The 12,885-nt window shown below is 40.8% G+C and overlaps 1 protein-coding gene across 1 annotated transcript in view; it reads left to right on the top strand.

Annotated features, from left to right (window-relative positions):
• The window catches only part of kif5ab (kinesin family member 5A, b), a 53,325-nt gene that overhangs the window by 32,050 nt on the left and 8,390 nt on the right, over positions 1-12,885 (top strand). The window contains exons 15-24 of the mRNA XM_070842972.1: positions 2,416-2,562; positions 3,265-3,453; positions 3,962-4,079; positions 5,970-6,034; positions 7,314-7,423; positions 8,903-9,004; positions 9,540-9,600; positions 9,722-9,793; positions 9,984-10,088; positions 12,464-12,680. Of these exons, the coding sequence (XP_070699073.1) occupies positions 2,416-2,562; positions 3,265-3,453; positions 3,962-4,079; positions 5,970-6,034; positions 7,314-7,423; positions 8,903-9,004; positions 9,540-9,600; positions 9,722-9,793; positions 9,984-10,088; positions 12,464-12,680 (1,186 nt within the window). The remainder of the gene's footprint in view (positions 1-2,415; positions 2,563-3,264; positions 3,454-3,961; positions 4,080-5,969; positions 6,035-7,313; positions 7,424-8,902; positions 9,005-9,539; positions 9,601-9,721; positions 9,794-9,983; positions 10,089-12,463; positions 12,681-12,885) is intronic.

Raw genomic sequence — 12,885 nt, 5'->3', positions numbered from 1 at the left:
TCTGTAATTCTGTAATTTAAATTTTTTTGTCTGTACTCTTCTCACGAGTTAGAAGTGGGCGTGGCTTCGTTAGAAAAAGTGATGTCACCTACTTCTGTGCACCAATCAGCGTTCACCAACACATCTCTAATGTAGCAGATTAGCTGCATTTTAGAGTGTTAAACTTTCAATAAATAATACCATAAGATGTTTTTAAGCTTTGATTTTTGCTTACATGGTCATGAATATTTAATTCTATAGAGAAATACTCAAGATTTGAAGCTGAGTTAATCAGTGTATGTACTAATGATTTTAAAGGCTGCGGGAAAATAAAGTCAGATAAAGATAAAAGTGGAAGAAAATTGGCAGAGCTGGTCAGTCCTTAATACAGTTATTGTGACTGCCGCAGTGGACCAAGAGGACCATTATTCACCTCCTTAAAACCTCTTCAATATTTCATGCACCCTTTTACAATCTGCCAGAGTGTCCTCCCCTTCCTCTCTGTCTTTCTCAGAAGCTGGTCCTGAAATTGATGAAAGGATTTGACAATATAACCACTCACTGCACAGTTTAGCCAGCTAAAGCCACCTAAAACCTCTTCTCTCCTCAGTCATCTTGCTTAGTACACCTCCTCTGTTGCCTCTGCAGTCTGGTCTGCCCTGACCTCTCACCTGACACGTCTTCACAGGGACTCTTCCTGGCAGACTGACAAGATGTGAAACTGACTACAAGGAACCAAACAGTAGTCTAAAAGCCTTTTCTAGCTTCACCACCCAGGTCCTTTATTACCAATTACCAATACACTTAGTGCATCGCAGCTGTAATGCTAATGTGCAGTGTTGCAGCTTTAGAAAATTTTCCATATCTACAGAAGAAATGGGTCGCCATTGACCTAGAAAAAATGGTGCAACAGAGTACATTCATCACCGTCTTCACCCTACTGTCTCAGCTGTCTTCATCTCTGCCTTCTTTGGTAACTCCTGCCTTCTTTGCAGGAGGCCATGCCATCACTCACTGTCGCTGCCATTCATCTGCTCCCTGACGCACCTTCATTCATCCACCCGACCATCCATCCACTTGAACCCCTTTGTATCATTATGATTAACTCCATTCATCATTCAACCAAACATATCTTTTCACTGATATCTCTTCATAAATCTTTCTTCAACTGAACTGAGCATTTTTTCATTAACCTCTCCTCTCATTTTACTTAGATTAATTGATTTCAGGTAATTATTTGCTGGCATTCATGCTAAGTTAATGTTTTGACATGGGAGGTGATCTGGAAAATGATCACATGGCTTGAAGTTAATGATGGAGATGAAGATGGAGAGGTTGATGAGGGACTATATGTTACTGTATTTAATAAGAAGGTTAATGGTGCTTTCAATTGATTGATGATCCAGGAGGGCTATAATTTAAAATGCACCATTAAAAAAGAGCTTCAGCACATTATTTATGTGACAATAGGTGAACAAGATCCAGTATAAAATGAAACACCTTTAATGTTTGTGGCACCACCTGAACTACTGAACCTAAAGCAGGGCTGTAGTTATTATCGAGGGCAATGAGGTCATTCCTCAATAATGTTTTGTCTAAGCAAAAAATACTATCAAATATAAAAATTAATTAGTGACAAAAGTAAATTAATTAGTATTTCTCCACCAGAATTTCCTCCTGGCACTATGGAGAGACCGTCTATACATACATACACATATACATAGAGATACACATATCTCTGTATATATATATATAAAGCTCATTAATGTCTTGCTCATGCTAATCATGCTGAAGAATTGAGGCATGATTAGCATGAGCAAGTCGTTAATGAGCTTTATATATATATAAAATCTAAAAAATGTATATATAAAGATATATAAAAATAAATGTATATATATATATATGTAAAATCAAAGAATTTGCTTCCAACATAGACAAACTGCACCGCTCTTCTTTCACTTTGTTTTGGCAGAACTGTCGAGTATCGACTGAAGCCAAATTGTTTCATTGTGTTTAGGCCTTTGGGGCTTCGGCATTGTTTAGATGCTGCTTGCTGTACAAAATGGTGATGGATAAAGCAAGGCTATCATTCACTCTCCCAGATCCTTTCATCCAACACGGACGCCATCAACCCCTATCTCGGTAGTTTATTGATTTGTAATTTAGCTGCCATTATGTTTTGCTTCTTGGATGCCTCGGACGAGAATGAGGTCGGGGGTTAAAATGTGCAGCTGTGTGTGCTCTCAGGTTAAAGGACTCTCAATCTCTCCTTCTCTGCTATGCAATTTTCTCCCCCGTTATTTCCCAGATTCACCCTTCTGGGTTTTCTCTCTTGCTCATCTTTACTTTTTCTTCTCACATCCACTCGCCCCAATTCCTCTCCTGGCTTGTCTTCTTTTGTGTTCACTCTCTTGTTTCACTCCTTGCACCCCGCAGGCTCACCTCATGGCTTTAGAGGCGGAGCTGTCCCGTATCCAGGAAGTGAGCAGTCATCAAAGGAAGCGCATCGCTGAGATTCTCAACGGGCTGATGAGGGACCTGAGTGAATTCAGCACCATCGTTGGAAACAGAGACATCAAGCTGGTGAGATAGTGACTATGCCATTAGCCTGTAAAAGAGAGGACAGAAAACCAAGCAAATGGGTTCAAAACTTCACACTGTACAGCGATGTCAGATGCATGTAAATCCTGTCTGCTTGTTCCAGAGATTCACCAGAGCTATATCTCATATGATCTGAGTCAATATTAAAACCTGAGAGAGAGAAATTAAAAATTTGCACAATATCATATACTTAATTTTTTATTAATTCTGTCTGATATTTTCAGCACTTGTGATCATTTCCATATATTGATGAGCATTTTAAAGTCATTTCTGTGTATCTGTGTCTACAATGACGACCCAGCTGAAGGGGCATATATTACACTATAGAGTCAGTACATGTATTTCCCTTGACTATTAACTTTTCTGTGTAACACCTAACAGTTATAAGTGTGTCCACTCATATCTCTTTGCTGTAATATTTGTATTGATATTGATACATGGATGTATAGTCTATTCTCCACAGTTCATCTCAGAGCATCTGAAACACGGCATCTGCTAAATGATGCTGTTAACCTAATGGATGTGTGTACAAAATGGCAGAAAGATAAAATAAAAACCTCACACGCTCGTGCGCTTTAACTCCCCACCTGTTTTTTTAATCCCAACTCCCCATTGAATTTTAACCAATCGTCCCTACTACCTCTCATAACAGTTTCTCCTCCTCTCTACCTCATTTGTGTGCAGCCCATGGAGATCACTGGTGCAATCGAGGAGGAGTTCACAGTAGCTCGCCTTTACATCAGTAAGATAAAGTCAGAGGTGAAGTCCATGGTAAAGCGTTGCCGCCACCTGGAGAACCTTCAGATGGAGTGTCACCGCAAGATGGAAGAGACGGGCAGAGAGCTGTCTTCATGTCACCTCCTTGTTTCACAGGTGAGAGGTTGACAGATTCAGACATCAGAGGAGCTAGCCACATGTGAAAAGAAAAATCTGTCAACCCAGTGGGAAAGATTGGTGTTGATGTGGAAAAATCAGGACAATAGCCACCGAAACCTCCTTGTGCAAAATCTTATTTATCACAGCAAACAAGTGAGTGATGTTTTGAGCACACTCCTCTTCATTAGATTAATTATCATCACACATACATACGGTGCTTACGGCCTTTGTACGATGCTGATTACTCGGATGAAGAGCAGTGTGCTCAAAATACACTCAACTGTTTGTGACAACAGCACGTTTTTCTGCATCAGAAGAGTTTAGTGAGTAAACTGTTCAGATCTTTAAAGGATTTAGATTTTTTTGTTGATGTGTATGCAGAGAAAATCCATTCCACAGTGAGTAAAAAATGATGTTATCCTTGTTGTAAAATGTTGTTTTGGGTAGAGGTCCTCTGCTCATCAGTATACTTTGTGCATCTGAGACACTGTGTTCTGACTTTCAGCATGAGGCAAAGATCCGCTCTCTGACGGAGTACATGCAGAACGTGGAGCTGAAGAAGAGACACCTGGAGGACAGCTATGACTCTCTGAGCGAGGAGCTGGCCAAACTCCAAGCTCAAGGTAGACTAACATAACATTAAATCATTATAGCAAAACAAATCCTCATAACTGAAGTACAACAGTCGCTCTCTCAATGTATCAATCCACTCAAAAGAAAATGAAAAAAAAAAAATGCAGTCAACAAGAGGAGGAAAAGTCCAGGGGACACCAAAGCCATTAGGATTTCTTCTTCTGGGAACCATAAATGTCTTTACCAAATTTTGTTACAATCCATCAAGCAGATGTTGACATATTTCACAGGATAAGTGAAAACTCTGTAGGTGGCACTACAGAAAAAGTAAGGAGAGCACATTACGTGAATTGAGGAGGCCATTTGGATTCATCCTCTTAGAACCATGAATGTCTACAAATTTTCATTACAATCCATATAATAGTTGTTGAGATATTTCAGAGTATTTCACTAAAAGTGCCAACTGATGTATACTCTCAGTGCAATGCTGAAATAACAACTCAGTCTAGCCTAACCAGAGGTTCAAGGATCAGTACTGCATAAACGTGGTCAGTGCAGTACATATAAAATGTGCAGCTTCTGTATTTGTAATAAAAGTTTTTCTACCTTGAGATGTTTCACTTGATCGGAATTATAAACCAGGAGCAAAGAGTTTAACATTTATTCAGACTCTAAGGTGACAGAGGAAAATATCAATATGTGCAGACAAGCAAAACAACAGATTTATGCTTGATAAATCAGGGAAAATACAAGGCTCCCGGAGAAAATCCAATTAACATGGTCAAACAGTCAGCAAAACAGATCATTGCTCCATAAATCCAAAAATACTGCAGGCCTTAAGTTGAATATTTGTCCAATAGAAGCACATCTTTTTAAGATGACATTGAGCTGGTGTGAAATAATAAATATTGATCTCCTACTCGTACTGTGTGACATTCATACTCTCTGCACAGTTCAGGACACTATTTGGATGAATCTACTTCGTAAATCTTCAAAATTGCTGACTTGAAATGACAAAGTCAAATTTAAGGTTAATGTTCTGACACAGTCAAACAAAATCACATCTGGACAAAGTAAAACATGAAAAAGACAACAAATCTGTCACTACGTTTCAGCTCCACTGAACTAGAACTGGGAGGAAGTGCCTCCCCGCTTAGGACAATTTTATTGGCTTCAGTGGAGAGTTTTAGTCTGTGCCAGAGGCCTTTCTATCCTGTCAAGAACAAGAAAAACAAGGGTAAACACTGACGAGCAGCTTAGGTTGCCAGACATTTCACAGCACCAGCACAAATAGATTAATAACACATTTGAAATTTGTGTTAGGTCCAGCTAACTGCAGACACTCCCAGGACACTAGCACAATTCACAAAACAGGCCGTAAGCAAAGTAAGTCACTCCTCCTGAGGGGTTCCACAACCCTAACCCTAACTGCATTAAATAAGCAGTGGATATAAGGGCAGGTAAATCAATTTTGGCCTCCACATCCAAGCCAGGCGGTCCTCGAGTCATTACAGAGGTAGATAATTACAAAGTGCTGCAGGTCATGTCGATCATACATCCTGGTGTGAGGCAGCGAGCACAGTAATTTCTCCATCAGGCACCAGGAACAGCAGCATGTTAGCAACACATCAGATCAGCGTAACTGTAACAGAATAACTGTCATTTTCAATAATAGATATTATTACACCCAAGGCATGACTTGGATCACGCTGACCTCACTGTCAACATCAAGCGTCAGCACTGCTGTGCTGCCAAAGTCAGGTCACTGTCACCTCTTTCATCCGCATCAGTGTGTTACTCTGTTGTATTTTCCTGCTTCTCACTTCCTCGTTTTCTTCTTTCCTCTCTCTGTTTCTTAGTTTCTCTCACAACACTGTCTATCTTCTCTCTTAAATGTGTGTGTGTGTGTGTGTGTGTGTGTGTGTTTGTGTGTGTTTCAGAGAGCATGTCACAGGTGACCAGGGGGGCGAATCACACGTCTGTCCAGGATTCCTGTGATATGAAGGTAATCATGACTGCAGTTAGAGCAACTTAGTGTAATGGCCCTTTATTACACTGGGTGTGTTTGTCTGCAGTGTGTGTTCATGTGTCAGTATACTGTGTCTGTACTTGTGCATAGGATCATGACTTAATCAATTTAAGGAATAGTTTGTTTGTATAGTTGTGAATTGAATAGTTGTGTGTATTTTGGAAATTACACGTATTCAGTCTTCCTGATAGTTAGATGAGAAGATCCATATTATGTCTGTACAGTAAATATGGAGCTTTAGTCAGCAGCGTTGCTGTGCCCCAAGGTAACAAAAGTGTGCTGTAAAAATTCCAGTTTTTAGGTTTATGTGTCTAACCATTTATTGACTAGAATGAATAACTTCCTGGAGTCCTGGTTGAATTCCTGGTTGTGTAGTAACTGGTCTCTCAGTCAGAAAATTGTCTGACAAATAACTGTCTGTAAAATCGAAATATTTCATTTTTATGCTATGATTTTTGTATGATTGAAATAAGATAAGATATACAGCGTAAACTATTGAGCTGCAGAGGTGCTGGTCGGCAGATTTTGTTACCTATGGTCAGAGCCAGACCAACTCTTTCCCCTGTTTTCAGGCTTTATGCTACGGTAAGATAACTGGCTCCACCTACATATTTATCATAGAAACATTAGAGAGGTATTCCCATCTAACTACATAAACAGTTAAGTCTATTTTCCAAAATGGCAAACTATTCCTTTAATATCAGAAAATTGTGAAAATAACCATCACTGTTTCCCAAAGCCTAATGTTGTATCTTTAAAAAAGCTTATGTCAAATGAACAATCCAGAAAGATATTCAAGTTACTATTTAACAAAACAGATGAAACAGTTCTTTCGATTGACTCATCACTTAATCAACTGGATGTTTCAGCACTAACATGGCCAGATTTTTGGGCCCAGGATTAAAAAAAATTGTTCCCATCACATACAGTGCACACAACACACTATAGACAACAGCTTTTTTTTGATTATCTGCCTGTGCACATGTTTATGAGCATGTTTTTGCATACCAGTGTGTGTTTGTACGTTTATGTGTGTCTCATTAGTCACGTCCAATTTTGTATTCCGTGGCTGCTTGCTGTTTTCAATGTTCATGTGGCCCTCTATGTCCACATGTGCGCTGGTGTGTGTAATTCTATAATCGCTTGTTATTTAGTCATTTTGTTTTCCTTTTGTTGCCTCCTCTTGGGACCATCTCTCTCCTTTCTCTCATTATATATGTATATCTCTCACCCCCTCTCGTTGCCCATACCTCAGAGGGCTTTGGAGCAGCAGATGGAGTCACACCGTGAGGTGCACAGCAAACAGCTTGGCCGCTTGCGAGACGAGATCAATGAGAAGCAGAAGATCATCGACGACCTAACTGAGTCAGTGCTTCATCGTAATTCTTCCCCTACTCTGACATACTAAATCAGTGTTTCTTAATCAAGAATCAACTTTTATTGCATTCTTAATTTGTACAGGTGTACAAAAGGAGTATGGTCTTATTTATCATATCAATGCACTAAATTATAGAAATTTATTTTTAAAAATCATGGGAAAGGCATTTTTACTTTAGTCTTTGAGACTGGACTGTATAGCACTACACAGCACAGGCCATACATTCAGAAGCAGACAGCTCTGTGTGCTCAAACCTGAAATTCTCTTCTACACTCATAAGCAGTGTGGAAATACAAAGATTGGGGATACGTGGCCTCTCTAGTTGTGGTCTTAAAATAGTCTAAGCCCTGCACTAACTGCAGTGGGGCTGAAATCAATATGTGTGGATGGTTGATATGGTGAGGAAACTGACTTTAGAGTCAAGCTGCTGCTGCACCATAATGTGAGGAGCCACTGGGCTGGTTTAGACTCCTTTAAAAGGTGTCCCTTCAGGAGCCCTGTTTTGAAGATGTCCTGTTCCAGGCGTGACCGTCTGGGTGGAGACTGCAGGGCAAAGCCTCCTGAGGGACTGAAGCAAATTTTCCAGCTGGCCTGGGAGAGTCTGGTAACACCCAAGGAGCAGCTGCAGAGGATTTCTGAATGAAAAGATATGTGGGGATGCTCTGCTTGTCCTGCTGGCTTAGCCTGATATGGATAAGCAGCTTGAAAATGGATGGATGGATTGATGGATGGATAAATGGATGGGTGGATGTCATTGAGATGGAAAGGATCTAAAAAAGGAGTAGGTTGGCCCTGCACATCCTTGAGGCAGAGGAGACAAAGTGGGAATGCAATAAATGTTCTCCCAAGATTCAAGGATCAGAAAAGGAGAACAAAAACTAAATGTTTAAAATTTAAAACACCTTTGCACCTTTTTGTCAAGTGCCTTATCTTTTTAAAAAAAACCAGAATGTGTCGGTACAGTTTTGACCTTGGGCTACTCAGGTACTCCTGTGATTCACTCCACGTGAGCTTTTATGGGTCTTTAGTAGAAAACTAAACCCTACACCTGCATTTCCATGCAGAAGTAGTACATCTTCATCATCTGCTGCTTTGAAAGTCTGTGCACGCCTCTGAGCTGGAGCTTTACAGCTCAGACTTAGGAAAGACAATTCTTCTCATGTGACAGCGAGAGGTTTAATTTTGGGGCTGTATTCACATGGGTGAATGCACTTATTGTAAGCTGCTTTGGATAAAAGTGGCAGCTAAATAAATGCAATGTAATTAAAGAAAATGTTTAGGTCACGAGAGTTCATGAAGCCACATTGAATTTGTGGAGCTGTCGTCCATTTCCAGACTATAGCCATTGCATTACAGATTCTATTTCACCAACACGCTGCACTCTTATACGAGAGAAACAAAGCAAACAAAGCATCTGTTTCCATCGAAATATTTTGCCCTGAGTGAGCTATTGTTCACCTTTCCAGTTGTAACCAGAAGCAGCAACTGGAGTTGGAGCAACTGCACTGTGACTTTGAACATCTCAGGAGCCAAGAGCATCACAAGAGCCGGCAGCTGGAGGAACTGAAGTGAGTTTCTTCTTTACTGTCCTGGCCAGCGTTCAAGCACTTCACCATATGGAGGCCTGGAGGCGAACTGCCTCTTTTGATTCACATCTTCCATTTCTCCCTGTCACTTGTATTCCTTTTGTCTATTTATTTTCCTCTCGCTCCACAGCTCTGCCTGTCATCCTATTTGCAGTATGCGTCCCTCTCTCCATGGAGCAATGCAGACATACAGTTTGTGGCTAGAATTATCGGAGCGTAGTCCTCTTTCTCTCTTGGTCCCTTTCTTTCTATGTAACTGTCTTTGCATCTCCATTATGTAGTTTTGGGATAAGGTAGCAGCTGGCTGCTAATAGGCCTCTTTCTGCACTGACCTTTGCAGAGTATTGCGTCAGATGCCAGATGGGTAATAGCCGACGATTGGGGCAGCCAGACCGTGCTGCGTTTGTTCTTTATTCATGAATTATTCTGGCAACAATGTGGTACTCATTTGAGGTAGAGAGAGAATTTCATTTTGAATTTTCTATCCACCTCTCTGACTTTCTTTTTATATCTATAGATTTCTCCATGAGCGACATGAGCAGTCAAAGCAGGATCTCAAAGGCTTGGAGGAGACTGTTGTAAGTCATTATTTGTTGTCACGATTCACTTGTTTCCCTCAGAGGCCACTGGTCCACTAAATACTCTATAACTGCCTTAACTGCAGTTTTTCCTCTCTCTGTCTTTGCCTTCACACTGAAGGCTCGTGAGCTGCACACCCTGCACAACCTCCGCAAGCTTTTTGTTCAAGACCTCACGGCTCGAGTTAGAAAAGTAAGCCAGACACAACTTAACTATAACATTTTAAAGCTTTTACTCCACATATGAAACTATTGTAGCTAAAGTACATGTGACTTCACCTAGACTTTATACAAATTAGTTTGGATCTATAGTATTTGCAATGACAGTGTTTTTTTTCTTTATTAGTACAATGCTAAAAGATGTCTAATGTTTCTGTCGACAGAGTGCAGGGACAGAGCCTGATGATAACGGGGGATATATCACCCAGAAACAGAAGATTTCCTTTCTTGAAAACAACCTGGAGCAACTTACAAAGGTTCACAAACAGGTAACAATAAGCAGCAGAAATAAAAGTATAAATTATAGTGACAGAGACAAAAGTAGAATAAATCATCCGGTTTTCCTCGGCCAGAAAGCCTGATTCTCACTGTGCCACAGCACAGCGGTGAGACTGAAAAGAATATGAGAGGGGAACAAAAAAACAAGTCAAATTAAAATACAGAGCAGTGTGCACTGTTTGTCATTGCTCTCCTATGGGCAAAAGCAACAGTAGCACCATCAATCATCTTACTACGGCAACTTCACATGAAAGTCTCCTTGAAAACAGAGCAGCAGGAAGTGTTAAAGCATGCTGCCTTCAGGGTAAGAAAGCTACACAGCATAAAAGAGTTTCTTTGATAGACACCAATGAATTCATCATGCAGGTGCACTCAAACACCTCCCTTCCCATTTTCCCCTCTCTTGCTGACACGCGCAAACTCCCAAGTGTAGCCTTGTGCTCAAAACGGTTGGACATTAACAGACACACCTCACATCTTTCTTTAATATTCCTAAACTGACTAGAGCAGTGGACCAAGTGTTGATGTGCTAAACGCTCTGCAGACTGGCAGACATACACGCGGGCTGGCAGAATAGCGAGAGCTGCACTGCAGCAGTTTTTCAGGCAGAAAACCAATCCTAAAGTGGCTGCTGGGAGACTCCATGCCATCCACCACCTGCTGATACTGTGGGAATGGAAGATGAGAGTCATGGTCATAAATCAGCAAGCTCCCAGTGGAAAGTGATAAGGCTCCCAAAGACAGTCTGTGAACAGTGCACCGGGGCTATGTATGAGTGTGTCTGTCCCCGTACAGTCATAGTAATGTCTGTCTGTCTGTCTGTCTGTCCATTTACCAGCACACACACTCAACTGTCATGATTTCTCTTCTAACACCACTTAACCTCCTGTGGGAATCAGACCTCCATTTTTTGTTTTTTTTTCCCTTCAAAATGACTTGCTACTAAAAATAAACTAGTACTGCCAAGCTTCCAGTGGTTCTCCTGAATCCCTGAATCCTCGTCCTGAGTCCTCCTGTTTGATAACTTTGCCAGTTTGCTCAACCCTCAGGTCTTGTGCTCAGTACCTCTGCAGGGTGTGTATTAGTTTGCATGATCACGTAGCAGCAAAGCTTCAGTGTTTAAGGTGCTCAGTCATTGGATTTTTCCATTTACCTATCCACTTGTAAGAAATGTGCTGTGTGCAGCAATTTAAAATCAATAAATCTCCTCGTTGATTTTGCTTCATGAGTATAACCATAAACAAACAAGGACATTATCTAGAGGCAAAGACGCTGTGTGTTATATTATGTGGCACAAAATTGGTTTTTGTCACTTACACAGATTTTACGTAAATTATGCTTTTATTCCTATTCATTCCTTTGCTGAGATCCCAATATTGTGAAATCAGAAACTTGCTCATGTAAAAAAATAAAATACTGCATTGAAAGTGAAGAAGCACTTTATTGGTTAAGTTCAATCTTGACTACCATTGAATGTTTCTAAAAACAAATCACATAGCACTGAAATTGATAACAGTGGCTTAGTAAGCTGTGTCTTCCTTCTTGATTGAATGAGATACTGTATTAACCTCATTCTTGACTGGCTGCGACCAGTTGTAGACGCTTTCATAGAGGAGAGATAGAATAGCTCAGGAAAGAAAAGCTCAGGCAAGTGGCTTTTATGTTGCTCCATAACAGAGATGGAGAAGTTCACCAGACATGCATCTGACAAACCAACCTGTCAGTAGTCATCCTTGAAGTCTTTTCTCCTGTACAGCTGAAGCTTGTTTTCGAGAGTGAAATAGGTTAATTGTTGCCCCTAGTGGCTCTTCGTGGAGGACACAAATATGAATGATGAACATCGCCTAGTGATGCACGCACTGGTGTATTTATTCAGACTACTACTATATTAGTACTGTAGCCAGCTGGCTGGTGTTTAGTGTGTTTACTGCATTTTACAGGTGAACAAGCCTTCAATTTGAGATCGTCAAGCATGCTTCCTCATCATAAAAGTCAGTATAGGTTGTCGTTTCCCATTAGGTCCAACTTGACACTCCTCTGTTCCACCTCACTGCACCCATTTGTCTCTAACTTCAGTTCAAACCAAGAGGGTTGAATGATATTTTTCCAGTGGAAGTGGTTGAACAAACAATATTAGAAAAAAAGAAAAATCACATTCATATTCAGAAGAGCAGAAGGGCAAAGCGTGGTACAGGTCTTAAAATGGTTGTATTCAGATACCTTTTGGAGAAAATGTTACCAACAGTATTACTAACTTTTTATGCCTGTAAATGTTGCCTCTCATCGATCGAGAGAATACATGACATGTTTACTGACAAGTTCAGTCACTGGCCATACTGCATGTGTTTTTTTGTGTTTGTGACAGCTGGTACGCGACAATGCAGATCTTCGCTGTGAGCTTCCAAAACTGGAGAAACGTCTTCGGTCTACAGCTGAGCGAGTTAAGGCGCTGGAGGGTGCACTGAAGGAGGCAAAGGAGGGAGCCATGAAGGACCGCCACCGCTACCAGCAGGAGGTGGAGCGCATCAAAGATGTGATGAGGACTCGTAATCCCTTCCGCCGGCCCCATGCTGCACTGATAGGTAACACATACACCTTGCTCGCAGATTCAGCTATTTTAAAACATTACAGCCGTCAGGAGTGATCTACACACTATATTACATGGCTGCACGTCATTTTAGTAAAAGCTTTGTAATCGGATGAAATGATGAGAACAAAGCAGTAACTTCTAATCTGTAGGTCGACGGTGATCCATTGCATCCATCCATTAAAATCTGATCTTTGGGT

This window comes from Pempheris klunzingeri, chromosome 2 (assembly GCF_042242105.1).
Source record: "Pempheris klunzingeri isolate RE-2024b chromosome 2, fPemKlu1.hap1, whole genome shotgun sequence".
Classification (NCBI taxonomy): Eukaryota; Metazoa; Chordata; class Actinopteri; order Acropomatiformes; family Pempheridae; genus Pempheris; species Pempheris klunzingeri.
Note: the sequence above shows the minus strand (reverse complement) of the source record. Positions and strands in the feature narration are given on the sequence as shown.